General features: G+C 41.2%; 1 protein-coding gene across 2 annotated transcripts; it reads right to left on the bottom strand.

Moving 5' to 3' along the window:
- Positions 1-2,618: 2,618 nt before the first annotated feature.
- LOC131229724 (uncharacterized protein At2g23090-like) lies at positions 2,619-17,180 on the bottom strand. 2 transcript variants are annotated; one of them, XR_009163560.1, is made up of 4 exons: positions 16,936-17,180; positions 16,776-16,816; positions 3,122-3,423; positions 2,619-2,810 (listed from the first exon to the last, which is right to left on the bottom strand). XR_009163560.1 is itself a non-coding variant. In XM_058225719.1 (3 exons), exons 1-3 carry the CDS (start codon positions 17,006-17,008, stop codon positions 3,304-3,306), a joined length of 234 nt encoding a protein of 77 aa, XP_058081702.1. In that variant the 5' UTR covers positions 17,009-17,180; the 3' UTR covers positions 3,053-3,303. The 2 variants fall into 2 exon arrangements, 1 of the variants encoding a protein (XP_058081702.1); XM_058225719.1 differs by lacking the exon at positions 2,619-2,810 and having other exon boundaries at positions 3,053-3,423.
- Between the last annotated feature and the right edge of the window lie 7,403 nt (positions 17,181-24,583).

Below are 24,583 nucleotides of genomic sequence, written 5' to 3'. Positions count from 1 at the left end.
CATGAGGTTTCCCATTCCCAATGAACTATGATTGGAAGGGAAGCGGATTGGTTGGTGTACCACACACTAGATTTATAGCTGATGTATTGACGTCAGCAGGTTCTGTGGGTCCCATCATGAGGTATGTGTTATATCCAAACCGTCCATCCATTTGGAGAGCTCATCTTAAGGCTTGAGCAGAAAAATAAGATAGATATAAAGATAAAGTGGACCACACTGCAAAAAGTAGTGAGGGATTGAACGTCTACCATTGAAACTCTTCCAGGGGTCACAGAAGTTTCCGATCAATATGATTTTTTTTTCCTCTTCATCCATACATTTGTGACCTTATTAACAGATTGGATGGAAAATAAACGTTATGGTGGGCCCTACGAATTTTTTAATGGTGAAAATCGTTATCCTTGCTGCTATTTTTTGTGTGGTCCATTTGAGCTTTGGATATGATTCATTTTTTGTATAATGCTCTAAAATGATATCGAAAAATGGATGAACGGTGTGGATATAATAAATACATCATTTTGGGGCCATGTAATTTCGATCTCCTTTGAACCGTTCGTACAACTCGGAGCTCAAGGAGCGTTGGCGCTCGTCTTCGCACGACACTTATCTACACCAGCCAATCCGCTTCCGGTTGGGAGGTATCATGCCTATTTACGTGATGTTGGATTGGAGGGTTCAGATGATACAGTCACTTTAGGTGATGCATTTAGATTAATTAGAGTGACCATGCCGCAATAACAGTCACGATGCATATTGGCCCACCATTGCAATCACTCCAAATAACAACCTAAACTGTGATATGATTGGCATTGAATGGATAGATTGAAATATATATTTGGCTCTCAATTGATCATGATTTGCCTCTATTCAATCGCTTTAATACCATATGTTAGTTTTTTTTTTTTTGTTTTTAATGGAATTTAATTGACGGTTATGATTCCATGAACAGGATTCTGAAATACATACACAATGTGGAATAACATCAACTGGAAAAACACAAACTAGAAAAGCAGTCAGATACATACATTGAGCTATTCTAAATCAATAATACACTATGCTCCTTTAGGCAATCCAACTTGATGAGCGGCTTTGATCATCACTCTATTGGTAGACACTTATGGCTCACCTTCTCTCCAATTCTCCCTCAAGTAAATGGGCCACCCCTCACTTTTTTTATTTTTTATTTTTTTTAACCAAGTGCCCAAAATTTTCAAAACCCAAAGGCTAGAGTGGTGATATGCGTGCGCGTGCGTGGGTGTGGGGCACCGTGGAGAAGACGCACTAATATGGACAGAGATTTCGTACTGACATCCCATTACTAGTAGCCACGGTGCTGTGTGGGCCCCACCATGATGTGTGTGTTCTATCCATGCTATCCATCCATATTCAGATCATTTTAGGGCACGAGCCCAAAAGTCAGATCCAAATCTCAGGTGGACCACGTTATAGGAAACAGTGGTGATTGAACACCCACCATTAAAAACTTCTTGGCGGCCACAAAAGTTTTGGATCAAGCAGATATAATATCTATTTTCCTTTCATCCAAGTGTGTGTGATCTAATCAATGGATGGCAAATAAAGATTACAGTGAGCCCTACAAAGTTTTTAATGGCGAGCGATCAGTCAACACTGCTTTCCTCTGGTGTGGTCCACCTGGGATTTCAATCTGCCACATTTTTGGGCTCATGCCCTAAACTAATGAGCCAAAATAGATGTATGACATGGAGAAAACACATACATCCTGGTTGGGCCCACAGATCACCTTCCAGTAGCTTCATTGCTGCTGGCGGTGTCAGTATGGAATCCGCGTCCCATTAATGTAACTATGTTAAAAGTTCACCATACACAATCAGTGATCATGCTTTTGCTAATCTTGATCATCTTAATCCAAGCTTTGTAGGTTAAGCTTAACCTACGACGTGGGGACCAACGTGATGTGTGAATGCCATCCAATTCATCCATCATGTGGGTCCCCTCATGCACTTCATGCCTTCCAAAAATCAGGCCTACCCTATGCAACCTAAAATCAGGCCTACCCTATGCAACCTTCAGATGTGCTCCATGCTCTGCATGTAGGGCTCGTTTGGATAACACCCAATATGAAACTTCAAAAAAAAAAAAAAAAAAAAACTTAAAGAGTTAGCTTAATAATCACCATTGATGTGAGGTCCATGTCAAAGGTGGGGCCCACATGATAGACGCTCCACATCAAAGGTGGCCCCCCTTGATGGATGGCCCACTTCGAAGTTGTGCCCTGCATGATGAGCAACCCACATTGAATGTGAGTGACCCCAATAATAGACAGCCTACATCCAAGGTGGGTCCATGCTTGATGGATAACTTACATTGAAGGTGAGCCTTGCAAGGTGGATGGTCCAAATCGAAGATAGGTCTCCACATCCAAGGTTGGGCCCACATGATGGATGGAGGATACCTAAGGATGAGCCAAACAAATTTGAGAGATACGTAACCTATGAGGTATTGGAAACCAAACATATTCTACTTTTTGGTTGATAAGTATGTTGACATACTTATCTGCTGAATAAGTAGAGACCAAGACAAGTTACGCTGTAAACTTATGATTTAAACACCCCCTTATTGACTCGGGCACTAGCTAATGGACCATCAAATGGCACTGCTCTGTATTGGCTTCAAAGGGCATAGGGTGAAAATCCAACTCCCTTAGATTGTTATGAAAACATCTATCCATGTCCTAACATATACTTTAGAGAAATCCAGGCTAGGCATTTGTCTCCCATACGCAGGGCCGTTCATCAGGTGGGTGGGCCCCATGGTGCATATGCCTTTGCCTGCAAATTAGGAGGGCAACCCCAGTCATTAGGTGGACCACACATGCACAAAAATTCTTAACAGCAATAAATGAATGACCACCAACGCACACACCCATGGCCATGTCACCTAATGATCAAAGTGGCCTTACTCTTGAGCAAGGGCACATAAACATTTTTGGCCCACGAGATAAGTTGGGCCGTATTATCAGAGGGTGAGTGCAGCCTCAACCAAGTTCTTCAAACAGTGAAAATCCTATGCATGCAGAGGGCAAAAGCACCGATTTATAAATGAAACTATGTTCACATCCCCAATGATCCAACAGACATACCTGAAATGGAAGTAGAACAAGTAGTTCACATATCATAATCCCACGAACATTTTCAATGGGCCAGCAACTTAGGAGCGTCTGCGCTGGATTCCTAGAAAAATCAAATTAGAAGGATATATATGTATAATATGGTCGGCGGTGATGTTCGCAGCTGTTTACAACTTCCCATTCCTACAAGAAGACTACTTCTTGAGATGTTCGAAGCACTGGTACACATCAGTTTTCGGATGCTTAGCCTCTGCATGCTCCCTGCACTTTACTTCTGAGGTAGTGCATATGAATGTCTGCATGCACACCTTGCACTGCACTCACCGCCAAAGATGGGAAAATGCATGTAAGGGATAGAAAAGGACCGAGCAAGCAAACAAAAATGATGAGCAATAGAATCCAGAATCTTACAAAGTTCTCCAATTACAGAGATCAAAGGGAGAACCATTGCATGGCTCTCTCTCTCTCTCTCTCTCAAAAAAGACACTTGTCTAACCAGTATATCTTTGAAAAAAATGTGTACAAGGAACCAACACATGGGGCGAAATGAGATATGCTGAAGGATTCCGAGGAGAGATTGAAGAGGTGATTCATGGCACATGCACCAATTGGCAAATGCGTGTGAGATCAGCTCACACATCAGACAGGGGTCATTACGTGCCACATTGCACTGGGTATTAAAATTACCATTTCAATCTCTCCTAGTCCAAATTGCAAGCATACTTACGTCACTGGATTAACAAGTACTTGGTTTAGATCAACTATACTGATAGTAAGAAATGATTCATTTGTTTCATGCATGTCAGTGTTCTCCCTTGAGGCATGGTTGTAATTTATCTAATGTTTTTGGGTACTATTATGTCATCAGGCAATTTGAGAAATTTTCACTTTTTAATTCCTTAACAAATCATCCCACTGTTTTGCTGAAATATGTCATATAGATGTGAATGTGTACCGATGAATCACCGAGTCCTTAGAAGAACATATATGACCAAACTATAGCTAGGGTATCACATTGTAGGAGGCTAAGAAGTGTAGGGTGATGCCATCACCTTGGTGGGTCTCACGTGAGGCCGGTTCATCAAGATACTAATCTAGCTTTCGAAGTCAAAAGTTCCTAGTTTCTAAAGTTGTTAAGAGTTCATTTAATTTGCTTTTAAAGTTAATATGATTCTTGGACAACGAAATTGGAATTTGTTTAAGTTTGTCTTTGTTTTAGGAAAGATTTAGAAGACCTTTAGTATAATGTGGAGCAAAAAAGAACAAGGAAAGAGAAGAAGATGAAAAAAGAAAGATATGAGGGCAGTGCAATGGGGTCCAAGTGACAAGATAAGTAGCCTCTTTAAGTTATATTTAGGTTGTTGTAAGATTTTTCTACCATTCATACCAAATTGCCTATTGTAAGATAAATTGCCTGTTGACATATGCTGTAAGATTTTTCTATCAAATCCAAGGTCCGTAGAGGTGTTTAGGTTATTGAGATTAATGTAGCAGTGACTGGGATCGTAGATTTTGGAGATTTTTAAAATGGTAATTCAATCTTTTTTGCAAAACATGGACAACCTGAACATTATAGAAAAATGGTTTACTTCCTGAACATATCATCATCATCATCTAAGCCTTATCCCAATTAATTGGGGTTGGAGCTATATGAATCCTGTTCCGCCATTCCACTCTATAGGGCCAGACCTTCAGTTAGGCTACAGGTCATCAAGTCATTTCTTTCTACCCCAATCCATGTCCTTTTGGGCCTTCCCTTTGCCCCTTTTAGAGCCTTCAAGTTGAACCAAAATACTCCTAACTAGCACAATTCTTGGTCTCTGGACCAAATCATCTCTGTCTAATTTCCCTCATCTTATTAACTATTGGTGCTACTCCTAAGTTCCCTGAAATGCATTCATTTCTAATGCTATTACTCCCAACCAGCACAGTTCTTGGTCTCCATTGCACATGACCAAACCATCTCTGTCTAATTTCCGTCATCTTATCACCTATTGGTGCTACTCCTAAGTTCCCTAAAATGCATTCATTTCTAATGCTATCCTTCCTCGTGTTGCGACTCATCCATCTCAACATCCTCATTTCAGAAACACTCATCCTATGAACATGTTTTTCTTTAACTGTCCAACATTCTGTCTCATAAAGCATGGCTGGTCTTATCATCCTATAAAATTTCCCTTTCAATTCGAGTGGTACACGACGATCACATAAATTTCCAGAGATACATCTCCATTTCTTCCACCCAGCTTGAATTCTATGGGAAACATCCTCCTCAAATCTCAATCTCTCTTCACTCATGAATCATTGCCCCAAGGCATCGAAAGTGATCATTGTGGGAAACTTCTTGGTCCACATACTAACTAATCCTCCGTTTTCACTCCTATTTTTACTAAAATTGAACTCCATATACTCTGTTTAGTCCAACTAGGTTCCGTTTTATAAAACTTAATTTCAGCACTTATCACTTATTTTCAGCAGTTGTACGATTCAGATCGTTTGGAAAATCCAGATTATTAAGTGCTTAAATTAATTTTCACTGAAAAACTGGGTCCTTTTTTTCAGCTTCCCTCCCTTCACTTTAATGGTGAAGGCTGAATGCAGAAAATGGTGGTGCATTAAAATATCTTTTTTCTTTTGACTAAAATATCCCTAAAATTATTTCAAAATCACAATGCAGTACTTAATTTTTGGGGCTTATTTTTCAGTCTATCAAACGACACCTAATTTTAAATCCTGTATATTCTAAAGCATCCATCCATAAATCTAGCTTTGTGTTTACACCCACCCTCATCTTGTCAATCAAAACTATGTCATCTACAAACAACATACACCATGGGATCTCTTCCTGCGAATGCCTCAGTAACTCAACCATAACCAATGCAAAGATGCATGGGCTTAGCACTGACCTCTGGTGCAAGCCTACAATAATTGGGAATTTACTTCTCTCCATTAGTGGTCCTCACATTTATCACTGCTCCCTCATACATATCCTTAATCATGTCAATATATCCTCTTGAAACTCCTTTTTTCACCCACGAGATTAACTCTCTGGGGGCCCTATCGTATGCTTGCTCCCTCATATATATCATTAATCATGTCAATATATCCTCTTGAAACTCCTTTTTTACTAACACCCACGTGCTTAACTCTCTAGGGACCCTATCGTAGGCTTTCTCTAGGTCAAGAAAGACCACGTGGAGATCCTTCCTCCTCTCCCTATGTTTATCCATCAATTGTCTAAGTAGGAAAGTAGCTTTAGCAGTAGGCCTCCTAGGCATGAAACCAAATTGGATTTCTAATACATTCATCTTATGCCTTTGCTCAATCACTCTCTCAAAGTTCTACAACATGGCTCATAAGTTTAATCCCACGATAGTTCGTGCAACACTCTCTACCTCCTTTATTCTTATAAATAGGTATCAGGGTACTTTTCCTCCAATTTGTCTCGCATTTTCTTCTATTTTACAATCTTGCATAATAACTTGGTCAACCAAAATAACCTAGTATCCCCCATACACTTCCAAACCTCTATTCGTATACTATCTAGTACGAGGTCTCTCCTGTTTCCATCTTTCTCAAAGCTTCTTTCACTTCAAATATCCAAACCCTACGAAAGTGTCTATGGACTCTGATGTCATTTGAGTTACTTGCTGAACATATATGGAGCATTTTATTTCCAAAACATTTTTAATGCAAAGAAACTAAAGAAGGAGACAAGGCAATCAAAACGGCGCATACCCCATTAGAAGAGTTAAATTCTAAGATACGCTTTGGTCAACCCCTCTCAAGCTAAGGTGGGTCCATGTAATTGGATTCACATCCTCCTAGATCCAAGTGTTCAGGTTGGTGACAATATTGACAGTTCAGGCAGGTATCATGATTTGTAACAACGTGAAAAAAGAATGCAGTTCCAGGGCTCTCGTGTGACCACCAAAGGGCTTCCCACCATATCATTGAGAAGTCCTACACTGCACCACATCACATTGCTACCACTCATTTCTCCACCTCATTGCATTTTCAAACTAATCAAGAAAGAATTTATACCATTAAAAAATAAATAAATTTCAAGTAATATTTTTTTAACTAGTTGGGAAAGGTTAAGTCTCATTAGTGGTGGTGTTGAATGTAATTATGCTGTGATTCGGGATTGTTTGAATGTTTGTACTTTTTTACACAGCATGAACATTAAAATGCAACTTCAAACCCAAAATGGAAGAAATCAATTCTAGAACTTGTACTAGATTTAGAGCCAAACCATGCAAAGAATATGTCTAGTACATAACACAGGTACCACATCCAAGCTATCCATTAGATACGTCCAACCATCCACTGGCCCAAAATCAGGCATGTCCCCTTCTACGAAGGTATTCCGTAACGGTAACGGTGGCCATAACAGCCTCCATCGTTTCCTTTAAGATATGGGTTGTAATGGTTGTTACGGCTCCCATGATGGCTGTTACGCTCTCTTTTTTTATTGAAAAAAAAAACTCAAAAAATATATATATGTCCTGTAATGTTGAAAATAAAAATTCAAAAAACTTGTATTTGCTTCATAACAAACCATTTTGGAGCTGTTAGGTCATTCATAGAGGTCGTAACGGGCTGTTAACGGCAGTTACCGGTCATTTTTTCCTTAATAGTTGTTACGGCCGTTACAACCTTGTAACGTGTAATGGTTGCCACCATTACCTTTACGTAATGGCCTTTACGGCACACCATGCCTTCTATAGTGGGCCAAAGCTTACTAAACAAGTGAATGCTAAAAAAACTTTGCCGAGTTTTTCTAAGCCACATGCCTAGTTATAAGATTATGGCCAATCAAGATGATTGGACTAGAAAGGCCTTACTTTTGGGACAGATCATCTCCATGGTCAGACTCAACTAATGCCCAGTTTGGGTCCTGTACCCATGTCATCACGGGTGGGCACCCATGCAAGCATTGTGATTAATTATAGAATTTTAAGGTTTTATTTATTTATTTATTTATTTTATTTTAAATTTAAATAGTTAGTGGTTTGGATAAAAATTAGTAAATTTGATCAAATTAATGATTGAGACCAGAAGCTAGTGTCTTAAATTTGGTAAAATTAATGATTGAGACCAAAAGCTAGTGTCTTAATAGCTTTGATTAAAAAAGATGTATGGAGAAGAAGAAAGACAGTTCATGATTTAATGAATGAAAATTGTTTTTTATGTGATTGGAGGTTTTGACATTTCTGCTACCACGGTGTGTTTTGGGGCTTTTGTGGTTGCTCTTGTGCGAGGGAAGAAGCCGGCCTTTAAGCTTTGAACTTCAAGACAAATAAAGGTAATGGTGATGGTGCCTCCCCTCATGAACGACCAGCTCACCCCTCCAGACACATGAAGAGGGATTGGGCTTTGGGGTAGCTTTGCTTTAGCACTTTCATTCGCCACAAGGTAGTTGTAGCTGTAGGGAAACCTCTGGCTGGATTGAATCCTTCCTCCCCCTGCCCAGAGCAATATCCACCTTTTCTTTTCCTTTGACAATAGGGATTGCGGGCAGAAACCCAAGCACCGATGATGATAAGTTTTATTAACCATTATTTCATCAATCACTGATTTTGCTTCATGGCTAGGAATTATTCATATTACAATGTTGTAGAAAGCGTTTCTCCTTCCAAGTCTTTCAAGCACCTCAACTCCCAAGTGGAAAGCTAGGTGGTTGAATGTAGATGTAAAGTTTCAACACCACAATGAATTCTCAAACCCTGACTACCCTAACCTATTTTTGCAAGCATTTCGGTCCAACTGATTAGGTCCATTCATACTCATTTGGGCCAAAAAATCTACTTGACCAAAAAAAGAATGGACTTAACAAGAAATCTACATCTAGCACAACAGTTGTGAGTTGTGACATTTGTAGAGGTCATGATTTGAGTTTGACTCGTCATTTGATTTTTTCTTAACAAAACAATTAATTAATTGACTTCGGTTTATAGTGACATGGCCTATTTTTAGTGATCCAGTCTAACTATCCCAGTCTGGTCTGGATTTTAAAACACTAGTTCCAAGTATCGAGGTCACAGTTGAAAGAATCTGTAAGCCGAATAGGGTTGACTATCAAGTGGCGAGGGGGGGAGAGAAATTGCTAGGAAAGGCATTTCGTACTGGGATCTGGTGAGAAAGGAAAAGGAATATTTTGGGACGGATGTAGGGCGAGCAGGGGCCATTCCTTAAGGGGGAGGAGAGATAGCTATGGAAAGAGGACGTGGTTGTTGTGCAGATGGTAAGGTTCCATGCAAAAATGGTGGAAAATGAATGGGAGGTGTTTCGGTGGAGTCCGGAGCCACGAATGAAGCAAGGGGTTATCATCGAAGATGTGAAGAGGTGGCTAATAAAGAGCGATGGCGTGGAAGAAGACCGATTTATTCTCAAACCTCTCTTTGAGGACAAGCTGTGGGTATCCCTATGTTTGCAAGTGGAGGTAGAAGCTCCTTATTGCAGGTGCTCCATACAAGGATGGGCCGGTGGAAAAGCTTCGTAGCTGGGTTGAGAGATCGCCATGCGGTTGGGAGGGGGTGTGGTATCTGTTTGGAGGGGGGGGGGGGGGGTGCGAGAGGGATCTTTGGTTCTCAAATACCTTCATAATTGTGGATTCATGTATTGGCAAGTTAACTATGATCGATCCAATGACAATAACATGTGCAGAGGTTTGAGTGGCTTTGGTCGGTATTAAATGAAAGTTGGTGGGCAGAGGGTCTTTCTCACGGTCGGGAGAGATCCAAGTGGAGGAAAAAGTGAAGAAAGACGAGCCTAGAGGAGGGTGGGGGAGAACGAAGAAGGTTGCAAAAGGATCTAGAGAGGGTGGAAAGAGGGGGGTCTCACTTCGTCAAGGAGAGGTAGGAGTATTGAAATCATGCTCCAACAGAAAACTGACACTCGGGCTAGATGCGTGGAACCCATCAAGGAGCTGTAAGGAACTAGGTGGCGTTCAGATGGAAGCGTATGGCAGTAGTGATGACCCAATTGTGCCTCAGTTAGAGGGGGACATCTCGGTCGAGTGCAAGGCGATGTGTGGCAACAATTATGGTACAAGTGACATGCTTTAGGAGATGAGGCTTGAGGCTTAAGGTCGTAAGATGAGGTTGGGGTGATGCGTGGTAGTTCAGAGAATAGTCTCATCCTCGTGGTGGCAAGCTCAGATGAACCTTTGCTTGTGATACCAACACGTGGTAGGAGATTGAATGTTGTGTGCGTGGATCTTTCTCCCATCACAGTACATGTGCCATTCACTTATTGCTCTCACATGTGCGAAGGAAACGCTTTACTCTTTTTGACATGTATGGTGTTTTTGCCTAAACTTCAAGCAATTGGTCCTCTCTCTCTCTCTCTATTTATTTATTTATTTATAAACAAGGGGTCTTTGGAGTGGCAAAACGGAGGATGCATTAGAGCTTGCAATGGTAGTGGTGGATCAAGAAAGCAAGAGGGAGGCATTTCTGTGGAGGTGGAAGATCAAGTTACAAGGGTAGATGAGGAAGGGTCACTTATTGCTCTCGCATGTGCGGAGGAAACACTTTACTCTCTTTGAGAGATATGGTGTTTTTTCTTGATCTTCAAGCAGCTGATCCTCTTCCTTCGCTTACCTTTTGTTTTTGTGGGCGGCTCGGAATGGCGAAAAGGAGGGAGTAGCAAAATAAAAGATGCATTGGAGCTTACAATGAGGAAGGGCAGAGGGAGATCCTTGACATCATGAGGCCACAGGTGGTAGTTGATACTAAGGAAGACCTGAGCTCAATCACCAACGTGCCTATGCAACTAGTAGGAGAAGTGGATTCCAAAAGGGCCAACCATGTTGCAGTGGTTCGGAGGAAACGATGGATCAGAGAAGTTTCAAGTTATGTGACAAGCAGATAAGAGTGTCTTGCGGGGATTGTGATGAAGATTACTACAACCAGATCTAATTTGTAGGAGCTTGAGGAATCCAGAAGCATCAGCCTCTGTTGCAGAGGACTCAACGATTGTCCAAACACAGAAGAGGGCAGGTAAGTCTTGCCTCATAAATTAACCATGAATTTAGAGGGTTGCAATGGGGAATGAGGAATGGGTGCAGGGAAAGGTTGGTGCCAAAATGAGGATTTTGGGCTGGAACGTGAAGGGGGTGGGGTGCAAGCAAAAGAGGAGGCAAATCAAGAATGATTGTAGTAGATATAGGGCCCGGGTGGTTTTGTTCCAAGAAAGCAAGGTGAAAGTCGTTGACAGGAAGCTGTTGGAGTCTCCATGGGATTTTTTTTGCATTGGAGTGGGATGTTGTTAACACAATGGGCCACACGGAGGGAAATTGTTGTCGCATGGGACTTTAGCTTGTGGTTCAAGGATTTATTTATTTATTTTTATTTTTTTGGACTAAGCTGACCTTAGTGTGTGAAAGGGTCAATTGCCCAGGGTGTGTTGGGGGTGATTTTAATGTCATAAAATTCTCGTTTGAGAAGTCGAGTGGTGGAAAATCACTTGCAGCATGAGGGCTTTCTCATAATGCGTACACTTACGTGAGCTGATTGATCTCATGCTTGGAGGTAGAAAATACACGTGGTTAAATGGTTTAGATCGGCAGTTATGTCAAGGCTAGACACATTCTTCTCGGCTAGTTGGGTGGAGAAGTTCTCACTCGTGTCTCAGCATAGGCTGCCGAAAACCGTCTTCGATCATTACCTTATTTTGCTAGAGGTGGGGAAGAAAATTTGGTCTGAAACCTTTCAGATGTTAATTACTATGAGTTGTTGTATCTAGAAGTGGGGGGATTCTCTAAGCTAGTTAAAGGTTGGTGGAATTCCTTCGATGTTGCCTGGTTTTAAGTTAAGCCAACAATTGAAGTTGTTGAAAGAAAAAAATTCAAGTCATGGAAGAGGGGGGGTCCTCAGCAACAAGAGGTCTGAAATCAAGAGCATCCTTTATGAAATTCAGGATCTCAATGAAGAAGTTGAAGAGTCTGAGTTGTCAAAGGGGGTAAAGGCCCGTCGGGTGAAGCTTAATCAAGATTACTCGAGCCGTATCAAGGAGGAGATAAAGTGGAGACAACAGTCAAGGGTCCAATGACTCAGGAAGGGTGACAGAAACACAGTTCTTTTATAACATCGCTAGCGCATGCAATAGAATCAATATGATCAGTAGCATTATTGTGGAAGGCAGTCAGTTTGATGAGAAAGACCAAGTGTGTGGGGTCATGGTTCAATTTTGTAAGGAGCTGCCTTCAGGGGAGGGGTGGAGAAGACCAAAGTTGGAGATCGAAATGTTGAGAATCTTTTTTACTTCCGAGTAAGATCAAGCAGTTGACGGAGATCTTCAGTTGTGTGGCAGGTTCCTTCCCCTCCACATACATTGGATTGCTCACATTGTGAAGCCGGCTAAACACTTGTGGGAGGTGTTAGAAGATAAGAAAAATTCCATCAAGTCGGTTAGGGTGAGGTTTACAATTCTTATGAGGAGTAGGTATTAGGGACCTAGAGGCAATGAACTATGCTCTGTTGAGGAAGTGGCTTTGGAGGTTTGGATTGGATGATGGGGCCTTGTGGAGAGAAGTTATAGCCAACAAGTATGAGTGCGAATATGGAGGGTGGTGGACCATGGACAAATCTGCTTATAGGGCATCGACACTATGGAAAGTGGTCATTCTTACATAGAATAAGTTTCCGAAGGGTGTTAGGTTCCCCTTAGGTAACGGGGAGAATATCAAATTATGGGATGATGTGTGGCTCAGAGAGGGCTCTTTGAATTCGGTATTTCTAAGAATATGTTGTTTATCGTCGGATCATGATATTCTCATCGCTGATTGTTTCTCCTTTTGCATCAGTGTTATAGGGTGGTCGCCCCCCTATTCTACGGCCCTTCTCGATGATGAGGTGGAGCATGTTTCCCTTATGAAAGTGTATTGTTTGGGGGAGGGGAATCCAGGTAGGATGGCGTGATGGATAGATAAGCTGAGGATATTCTCAGTCCAATCCTTTTATCATTTGATTCGCAATGCACGAAGGAATGATGAGGAGAGTTGGACAAGATGTGTGGCATTATGGTTTTCCCCCAAAAGGTTGCGGTATTGGGTTAGAAAGCAAGTTGGAAGAGGGTCTTGACGGTCGACAACCTCCAAAAGCGGGAGATGATCATTCCTAATATCTGCCTATTGTGTATGAGGAGCGTGAAATCAATCAATCAACTTTTTGTGCAATGTCCATTCACGCAGCAAGTGTGGGAGGACATCCTAAGGTGCTTCAATTTGTGTTGGTCTCTGTTGGCTTTAATTGGGGTCTAACATGGTGTCGGCCTACAGGAAGCAATCTATGGCAGCTTGGAGGTTGTGTCATTTGGTTGTTCTTTGGGCATTACAGGGAGAGGAACAAGAGATGCTTTCAAAATGAGAGCAACATGTTGGAGAGGGTTCCTAGGAAGGCTAAGTTATAAGTTGTAGAGTGAGCTTCTTGTATAGGTGTTTTGAAGGATTTTAGCTTCTCTTTTCTTGGGTTGTAGCTGTTGCACCATCTCGGCGCCTTCTTTTCAATAAAATCTCAATAACCTTTCAAAAAAACTTGCACGAATCTTCCACTCATTGTTACTATCCGATGCAAACATTTATACATTTTGATTCATTTCATGCTAAAGAAAATGATACCAAGTGACATATTGTTTCTCACACCCACTTTCCTGCTTGACAATTATGCTTCTGCATAACATTCCATGGCTGCCTCAAAATAAAGTGACACTTCAACACTTGGGTCATTAAATAGCTTAGAACCTTGTATGCCACCACCCAATCCAAAATCATTCTCTTTACTTTGATCAAGTTGTTCGGAATATTATCACTAAAAAGGATCAAGGGGATATGAAGTACAAGTCCACCATGAACTAGAGGCATCCTGTGCTCCTCTATAAAAATCATAGCTCCATCATCATTGTCCATTAATAGGTTAGGTCTTGCCAATTCAATGTTGTTCATGATGAAGGTTTGTAAATAGTTGATGTTATAATATGATGGTTGATCTATTTATCTAACAGTGATGAATTTATTAAAAAACAACAACTACAAATACAATAATATAAAAGATCAAGGTAACGTGCAATTAGCCCAAGAGACCAATAGAACCCATCCAAATTTACAACTATCTACAAGTATATTTTCCATTTCCTCCGTTTTACACACCTTGAATAAGGGGGATCCAAATGCCCATCACAATACGTTCCCTTTCACTCCTTGGAAAGCTATGGCTTCTAACACTTCTTTATTGTTGAAACTCTATTATACGCTCTTTGCAAATCACACAGAGAATCAAAAGATGCCAAAGAGGGCTCCTTTCTTCCGTTCCACACATAAAACAACCTAACACCAATTCTGGCATTACCCAATGCAACCCGAAAAGTGCTTACACAACTAACCGCACTTTTTGGCAATAATACCTCTCTATGTCATGAGGTTCAATCACCAAATTTCTCACACCATTTAAACAAAGGACCCATTTTTATTTTTTTTTAGTTCTCTACAAAACAATGCCGTCCTCCCTCTTTGGATTTTGAACTACTCCACTTCACAAGATTGCATGCCCTCCAAATTTTTCTTCGTAAAGAAAACCACATTGGAATTTCTCCTCTTTTTCCAAGGCCAATGAAATTCAAACACGGAGAAATGGTACGTGGGAATGTTCGCAAGCATCTCATCAATGAGAGTCAAAATCTCATCAATAAGAGTCGAAGGAAGTATGGAAGTCCCATCTCATGCAGTGGAAGGAGGTTTAAAAAGTCAAAAGAAATAATTTAATATAATAATTAAAAAAGAAAAAGAAAAAAAAAAGAAAAGAAAAAAGAATGGGAGGAACTAGAGTAGGGAGAGTCATGGACAAGAATTGGGCTTCCAAAGCAAATGGTGATAGAGATATGGAGGATCCAAGTAATTTGCAGGAGCTTACTACAAGGAAACATGGGGAGGTGGATGGTGGTTGGTTCCACAGTTTGCCCAATAGAAAGACAGGTTCTGAGGTTTGGAGGACGATTAATAAGCTTGGAACAAGTCTGGGTGATCCTAGCATATTTCTCTCAAACAAGCGTCTTACTGCCTTTTTTGTGTGTGTGTGTGTGCACGGACATGCTTAGGGTCCTTGTTTGAAGACTCCTTTTTTCTCTTTTCAAAAAATTTCGATCATTAAATTTTTTTAAAAAGCCACAATTTTTGTCAATGATGTCCGTTTCCCAATTAGAAAAAAGGCAATAATGTCAGTTTGGAAAGGTTAGTGGCTTGGGGATGGAATCTTTCAGATCTATGTAAACCATCTCTATTTGCAAATACAAGTAAGTGAGGGACTATCAATTGGAATGTTCAGCTTCGAAATAATCTTAAGGATAATGAAATGGAGGTGTTCTAGATTTCTTATCTGCAGATAGGAAGATTTTATCAAGGTCAGCTGATAGCAAGTTTTCTATGTCTGTCTTCCACTGAGGCTGTCAAGAGTAGAATCACTTCCTTGATTGTGGAATGGGCGTGAATATGGATTTTCAAGGTTCTTCTCAGGGAAATCCCATGAAGGAGTGGAAACAAGGCTTTAAAGGCGATGTTACTTTAACAGTGAGTGGGATACACTCGATGTCATCCCTTTCAATTTTTGTTTGGTTGTCTTCTTCTTCTTCTTATTCTACTTCTCTGTCAACGGCACCTTTTTGTTCTTTTGTTCCTTTTCATGTAATAACAATCTCAAACCCAGAGCTTCCCTTGAGATAATTGAAGTCAAAGCCTAAAGCGTCTAGAATGCAAAGTTAGCTAAGAAAACATCATGTGGAGACTGTATAGGCCTGATAATGGATGGTCTAATCAAAGAATAGCTACATAAAACACCCGAGCTTGAGACCAGCAAGCGCATCATTAGCAGGTGGAGATCTTGACCAACTGATATCATTAGAAAAGTTGCTTTGCAAAAATACCCTGTTCTACAAATGACGGGTTCTGTTAAAACCAAGATGAAGAAACCTCCAGTTAAATAAGAGGCGAAGTGAGAACCTCTCATCACTCCCCTTTTACCACGAGCATCAGTGATATCATTTAGCTCACTTAGATAATATTTTTAAAATTGACAATTCCCCCAATAGCCTTACATGGAGATCATAACATGTAATCTAACCATGGATCTGGTACATACCACTCTGGAATAAGCACTGACCATAAACTGCACAAACGGGATGATCCTACCCATCCAATGGTGGACCCTCCATTTGTATCTCTCCAACCAGACCATTATGATCATTGGATCACTGGATATGCCTAAGGCAGCTGTTCGACAGTAGGACAATCCTGCCCCATGTCAAGTACAGGAACTGGTACACTGCTCTCAAATTAAGTTTCCCCGTGTTCGAACAACTAGCTTATTCAAAGAGAGGGAAAAACACTACAGATGCAAAACCCAACAAGCGGAAACCTTGTTTCACCAATCGTGGCCACATAATTACACTCAAAATCAGAACAGGTTGGAAATTAACTTACAAAAGACAAATATAGATTCATTAAAAGCAAAATGAAATAGACTCGAACCCAATTCACAGACTGCAAAATCTTTGATTTGGAAGACAAGAAGAAGGAAAAAAGAAAAAAAAGAAAAGCGAGAGAGCAAAAGAAATCCTTTCTTTCGGAGAAAGTAATGGGAAAGATTGATGAGATTTTGAAGGAGGAATTTACCTGGATGGTCATTGCTTTCTTGTTGGATTCCAGCTGGCTTCCTGCATATGCCATCGAAGACGACGTGAAGAATCGAAAATCAGAAACAGAAATAGAGATCTATGAGGAGAAGAAGAGATAGAATTTGAGAAACATATATATAGATGGAATTCAAAAATACCCTTTGCAGCTTTCTGCTTCTCCAAGTTCCTCTCGCGGGCCATCTTCGCTTTCTGACCGTTGCCTCCTCCCATCTCTCTCCCTCCAAGGAATCGAGAACACAGAAATCCCTAGTCCTGAGGAGCACGAAAGGATTGTGGGAAAAAACCCTAGTCCTGACGAGAACGCAGGGATTGTGGGAGAAGAAGAGAGGAAGACGAGAAAGAAAGGGAAGAGAGAATATATGGCGGGTCTGGGTGCGCGACAGAAAGAAGAAGGGTTCTCCTTTTTACGAAAGAGAAAGTTCCCGTACAACGTGTTGTATAAATTTCAACATACAACGTCTTTTTTTTCCAGCCAGAATTTCAATTATTTACAAAATCTGATCCGTACTAATAGTTTAAAACGTAATAAATATTATATGAGATGAAAATCAGGATGGTTCATTTATCATACGTGCTACACAGTTGAAATCGGTTGACAGGAGATTGTCGAACTTGATATACATGTGTGGCCCAAATGATGAGTGGATTGTTACTATTTTCTTCCCAGATGTTCTTCGTGATCTGGGACATAAATCTTACGGATACGATTTTTAATTGAGATGAACCTAAAAACGTACTGTATTAAAGTTCACATAAAACGTTGTGTGTGAACGTTTTTTTTGTCTTTTATGGGAATTCTACACGGAAGGAAGGATCCGGACGGTAATACTGCGTTCGTGCGCACGAATGTTTCGCACGTGCAAGCAACCCTATCCGCAATCATAAGCTGGGCACGTGCGAGGAATTGGGCTGCTCTAGGCGGGCACCACGTGCCATTGAATTTGGAACGTCGGATTGTGGTTTTGGATCGTCCATCGTTATTTCTCTTGCATGTTGGCCAGTTTGATGAGGAAGCGGATTGGCTACTCCCCCTCCACTAGCCCGGTGGCTGAATGTCGGTGCTCTGTGGGGCCCACCATGATGTATGTATTTCATCCATGCCGTTCATCCATTTTTACATATCATTTTCGGGCTTTATATTAAAAATGAGAGGTATATAAATCTCAGGTGGACCACACCACAAGAAAACAATATTGATTGGATATTGACCATTAAAATCCTCCTAAGGCCCACCGTACTGTTTATTTGACATCCAATCTGTTGATTAGGTCATACAGACCTAGATGATGAAGGGAAAAAACAAAGATCAGCTTGATCCAAAACTTTTATGGCCTTCAAAATGTTTTTAATGGTCGAAGTTCATTCAACACCTTTTCCTGTAATGTGGTCCACTTGAGATTGGGATATACCTCATTTTTAGTTGAGAAATTTGCGACTGTTCGACCCATTTATGGCCCATTTAGGAAAGTAAGCCCACCTCATTTTCCTTTGCGAGAATACACCCCAGCTATACGGATGGCTTGCCAAAGGTCGAAAATGCCCCTGCTTGTTCCTTCAAGCGGATATGTGGTGCTCGAAGACGAGCGCTGACACTTCTCGAACTCTGAGTTGTACGAACGGTTCAAAAGATATCAAAGTTACATGGCCCCACAATTACGTATTTATTATATCCACAACGGTCATCCATATTTTGAGATCATTTCGAAGCATTATCCAAGCAAAAAAAATCATATCCAAAGAACAACTGGACCACACCACAAAGAGCAGCAGAAAATTGATTTTCACCGTGGAAACTTTTATAGGGCCCACCATAACATTTATTTTCCATCCAATCTATTCATAATGTCACAAAGACCTGGATGAAGAGGAAAAACAAATTTTGTAATGATCCAAAACTTCTGAGACCCCTAAAAGGGTTTCAATGGTAGACGTTCAATCTTCTACTGCCTTTTACAGTGTGGTCCACTTGATAGCTAAATCTATCTTATTTTTCTTCCCAAGCGTTAGTACGAGTTCGCCAAATAAATGGACGGTTTGGATATAACACATACCTCATAAAAGGACCCACAAAGGCGGTGGGGATTACAACAGGGAAAAAAAGAGCTGGTATCTATGGCTACGGATTATAACAGTAGAGATAACTGCAGCCAATGCTTTTTCAATATGTCCTCTACTATGCATCGAAGGTCTTTCGATATATACTTCGATATATCGAATGTCTTTCGATTAATCGAAAAAGGTCCAAAACTGTCCAGCAACTTTGCATAAAAAATCCTGCAATTTTCGATTAATCGAAGTGTATTCGATATGTATCGAAGATATAGCTACAGATTATAGCTGTAGCCATAACTGCAGTCCGTAAAAGTCTATGCAAATTTTTTTATTTTTTTATTTTTTATTTTTTATTTTTTATTTTTTACATGGAGAACTTTATTCTACCTACAATTTTCTCTAATACATATTTATATAAATATGTATATATAAGCATATAAAAAAAAATCTCTCTTTTTTTCATTTATTTCTCTATTCATTTAACAAGAATATCTTCTACACCAAAATTAGTTACTTGATGTACCCTATATGATTTTGGGGTAGGAGAAGATACTTTAGCCAACTAACCTAGTTATTTTCCAAGATTCCATCAGGTCGATGGTCGAAAATCCATTTCATTCACTTTGCGGTCAATTTCAATCAGTTCGTGGTCATTTCCACGCATTTCACCGTCAATTCCCTCGACTTCATGGACAATTCCATGCATTTCACGGCCATCCCAAACTATTTCGTGTTGATTCACGGTCATTTCGAGGCATTTCACGGTCAATTCCCTTCACTTCACGGTCATTTGCGTGCATTTTCCGGTCAATTCGCATCAATTCATGATCATTCCCATGCACTTCACGGTCATCCCAAACTATTCCGTGTTGATTCACAGTCGTTTCGAGGCATTTCGCGGTCAACTCCCTTCACATGCAACTGACCGTGAAGTGAAGGGAATTGACCACGAAATGCCTCGAAACGACCGTGAAATGTATGGGAATGATCATGGTTTGAAGCGACTTGAGCGCGAAATGCATGCAAATGACCGTGAAGTGAAGGAAATTGAGCGCGAAATGCCTCAAAACGACCGTGAATCAACACGAAATTGTTTGGGATGACCGTGAAATGCATAGGAATGATCATGGTTTGAAGCGATTTAAGCGCGAAATGCATGCAACTGACCGTGAAGTGAAGGGAATTGACCGCGAAATGCCTCGAAATGACCGTGAATCAACACGGAATTGTTTGGGACGACCGTGAAATGCATGGGAATGATCATGGTTTGAAGTGATTTGACTGCAAAATGCATGCAAATGATCGTGAAATGAAGGGAATTGACCGCGAAATGCCTCGAAACGACCGTGAATCAACACGGAATTGTTTGGGACGACCGTGAAATGCATGGGAATGATCATGGTTTGAAGCGAATTGGTCGCGAAATGCATGCAAATGACCGTGAAGTGAAGTGAATTGACCGCGAAATGCCTCGAAACGACCGTGAATCAACATGGAATTGTTTGGGACGACCGTGAAGTGCATGTGAATGATTATGGTTTGAAGCGAATTGGCCGCGAAATGCATGCAACTGACCGTGAAGTGAAGTGAATTGACCGTGAAATGCCTCGAAACGACCGTGAATCAACACGGAATTGTTTGGGAAGACCGTGAAATGCATGGGAATGATCATGGTTTGAAGCGATTTAACTGCGAAATGCATGCAAATGACTGTGAAGTGAAGCGAATTGACCGCGAAATGCCTCGAAACGACTGTGAATCAACACGAAATTGTTTTGGATGACCGTGAAATGCATGGGAATGATCATGGTTCGAAGCAATTTGACCGCGAAGTGCATGTAAATGACCGTGGAGGGAAGCGAATTGACCGCGAAATGCCTCGAAACGACCGTGAATCAACACGGAATTGTTTGGGATGACCGCGAAATGCATGGGAATGATCATTGTTTGAAGCGATTTGACCGTGAAATGCATGTAAATGATCGTGGAGTGAAGGGAATTGACTGCGAAATGCCTCAAAACGACCATGAATCAACACGGAATTATTTGGGACGACCGTGAAATGCATGGGAATGATCATGGTTTGAAATGAATTGACCGCGAAGTGCATGCAACTGACCGTGAAGTGAAGTGAATTGACCGTGAAATGCCTCGAAACGACCGTGAATCAACACGGAATTGTTTGGGAAGACCGTGAAATGCATGGGAATGATCATGGTTTGAAGCGATTTAACTGCGAAATGCATGCAAATGACTGTGAAGTGAAGCGAATTGACCGCGAAATGCCTCGAAACGACTGTGAATCAACACGAAATTGTTTTGGATGACCGTGAAATGCATGGGAATGATCATGGTTCGAAGCGATTTGACCGCGAAGTGCATGTAAATGACCGTGGAGGGAAGCGAATTGACCGCGAAATGCCTCGAAACGACCGTGAATCAACACGGAATTGTTTGGGATGACCGTGAAATGCATGGGAATGATCATGGTTTGAAGCGATTTGACCGTGAAATGCATGTAAATGATCGTGGAGTGAAGGGAATTGACCGCGAAATGCCTCAAAACGACCATGAATCAACACGGAATTATTTGGGACGACCGTGAAATGCATGGGAATGATCATGGTTTGAAATGAATTGACCGCGAAGTGCATGCAACTGACCGTGAAGTGAAGGGAATTGACCGCGAAATGCCTTAAAACGATCGTGAATCAACACGGAATTATTTTGGATGACCGTGAAATGCATGAGAATAATCATGGTTCGAAGCGATTTGACCGCGAAGTGCACGCAACTGACCGTGAAGGGAAGCGAATTGACCGCGAAATGCCTCGAAACGATCGTGAATCAACACGGAATTGTTTTGGATGACCGTGAAATGCATGGGAATGATCATGGTTCGAAGCGATTTGACCGCGAAGTGCATGCAAATGACCGTGAAGTGAAGCGAATTGATCGCGAAATGCCTCGAAACGACCGTGAATCAACATGGAATTGTTTTGGATGACCGTGAAATGCATGAGAATGATCATGGTTGAAGCGATTTGACCGCGAAATGCATGCAAATGACCGTGCAACTTAAGCGACTAGAAGAAGCACACTATGAACACAACTTGGATAACATGGAGTGTGTACCTACATGGGTGTGTACTAACAAGCAAACCTACAAAAGCAAAACAAAAAAAAATATATACATATATAAAAACACATTAGAAATAAAAAATGAAAAAATTACACTTCGATATATCGAATAGAACACGATATATCGAAACTCTTCGATATAATCGAAACCTAATCGATTAATAGTAAACTAAGTTGTCGATTATATCGAAATCTAGTCGATATAATAGTAGTAAGTCATCCTTACAACCGACCGATATATCGACTATTATTCGATTGATCAAAAATGGTCACTCACTGTCCAGTGACAAAATACTTTTTAAATTGTATTATCGATATAATCGAGTAGATGTCGATATATCGAAGTATCGATATATCGACTAGATTTCGATATATCGGAAATTGTTAGAAAATGTCCAGCGTCGAACTGCTTTTTTAGTGCAATTATCGATTATATGTCCGATATTTTGATATATCAAAGTAAGTATATATCGAGTAAATATCGATATATCGAAATTGTACCTCAATGGTCCAGCAACCAGAATCTTATTGACTGGGGAAGGGTTTCAAGTGGAGGAGGTGGGCCACCATTCGTTGATCGAGAAGCTCGATTTAAATGAAGAAAGGGGAGGAGATGGTGATGGAATCGAGGGTATGTTGTTGTATGGGTCAATTGAGAATGATTGTCCATTATCATCTGGTAAAGAATCTCTATTGATCGACGTGCTCAAAGAAGGATATGATAATGGACTGGAGGATGTGATATTGCATCGGTCAATAGAGAAATCATCAGGTGAAGGATTTGAAGTGGAAGTGGACCACCATCCACCGATCGAAAGGATTAATTTGCATGAACAAGGGGTATGAGATGATGACAAATGCAAGGATATATCATTTGATGAGCCAATAGAGAGAGGGCCAGTTTCATCATCTGGTGGAGGATCTGAAGTGAAGGAGGTGGGCCACCATCTTAAAATTGAGGATATCTATTTGCATGAAGGGAGAGAAGGAGATTGTAGTGATTTAGAGGGTGTGTTATTCCATGGGTCGATAGAGAACGAACCACTATCATCATCTCAAAAAGTATTTGAAGCAGAGGGAAGCCACCATCCACCAATCAAGGGTCTTGATTTACATGAAGGGGCAGAAGGAAATGGTAATACACTGGAGGGTATGTTACTCCATGGATTCATAGATAAAGGGCCGCCATCATCTTCCGGTGAAGGATTCCAAGTGGCGGAGGTTCCCTACCATTTGCCTAGCAAGGAGCCCGATTTATATACAGATGGGGGTGCAAGAGATGTCAATGGACAAGAGAGTGCATTATTCAATGGACAAGAGAGTGCATTATTCAATACATCAAATGGGAAAGGATCCCAACCGTTGCCTAGTACAGGAAGTGAAGTTGACAAGGTGAGCCATCATCAGCAGATCGAAGAACTTGGGTCACATTTAGCAACCACAAACGGTGTGGTAGCACAGCCAAGGAAATGTTCCCAATCTGACCAACAAAGGCATTGGATGATAGGAGGTAGTCGATCAGAGACAATTTGCATGCACTTCACGGTCATTTGTATGCACTTCGCGGTCAAATTGCTTCGAACCATGATCATTCCCATGCATTTCACGGTCATCCAAAACAATTCCTGTTGATTCACGGTCGTTTCGAGGCATTTCGCGGTCAATTCGCTTCCCTTCACGGTCAGTTACGTGCACTTCACGGTCAAATCGCTTCGAACCATGATCATTCCCATGCATTTCACGGTCATCCAAAACAATTCCGTGTTGATTCACGGTTGTTTCGAGGCATTTTGCGGTCAATTCGCTTCACTTCACAGTCATTTGCATGCACTTCATGGTCAAATCGCTTCAAACCATGATCATTCCCATGCATTTCACGGTCATCCAAAACAATTCCGTGTTGATTTACGGTCGTTTCGAGGCATTTCGCGGTCAATTCACTTCACTTCACGGTCATTTGCTTGCACTTCGCGGTCAAATCGCTTCGAACCATGATCATTCCTATGCATTTCACGGTCAGTTGCGTGCACTTCGCGGTCAAATCGCTTCGAACCATGATCATTCCCATGCATTTCACGGTCATCCAAAATAATTCCGTGTTGATTCACGGTCGTTTCGAGGCATTTCGCGGTCAATTCGCTTCACTTCACGGTCAGTTGCGTGCACTTCGCGGTCAAATCGCTTCGAACCATGATCATTCCCATGCATTTCACGGTCATCCAAAACAATTTTGTGTTGATTCACGGTCGTTTCGAGGCATTTTGGTCATTTGCATGCACTTCGCGGTCAAATCGCTTCGAACCATGATCATTCCCATGCATTTCACGGTCATCCAAAACAATTTCGTGTTGATTCACGGTCGTTTCGAGGCATTTCGTGGTCAATTCCCTTCACTTCACGGTCATTTGCATGCATTTTGAGGTCAAATCACTTCAAACCATGATCATTCCCATGCATTTCACGGTCTTCCCAAACAATTCCATGTTGATTCACGGTCGTTTCGCGGCATTTCGCGGTCAATTCGCTTCACTTCACGGTCAGTTGCATGCATTTCGCGGTCAATTCGCTTCAAACCATGATCATTCCCATGCA

The sequence above is a fragment of the Magnolia sinica genome, chromosome 16 (assembly GCF_029962835.1).
Source record: "Magnolia sinica isolate HGM2019 chromosome 16, MsV1, whole genome shotgun sequence".
NCBI classification, from domain to species: domain Eukaryota; kingdom Viridiplantae; phylum Streptophyta; class Magnoliopsida; order Magnoliales; family Magnoliaceae; genus Magnolia; species Magnolia sinica.
This window is presented reverse-complemented; position numbering and strand designations above follow the sequence as displayed.

What these genes read in the sequence shown, in the direction of transcription:
- LOC131229724 (XM_058225719.1), bottom strand. Translation starts at nt 17,008, where the DNA reads ATGGGAGGAGGCAACGGTCAGAAAGCGAAGATGGCCCGCGAGAGGAAC. An exon ending in GAAGCAGAAAGCTGCAAAGG is followed by an intron (nt 16,817 to 16,935) that starts GTATTTTTGAAT and finishes TGGCATATGCAG; the next exon opens with GAAGCCAGCTGGAATCCAAC. An exon ending in AGAAAGCAATGACCATCCAG is followed by an intron (nt 3,424 to 16,775) that starts GTAAATTCCTCC and finishes CGGTGAGTGCAG; the next exon opens with TGCAAGGTGTGCATGCAGAC.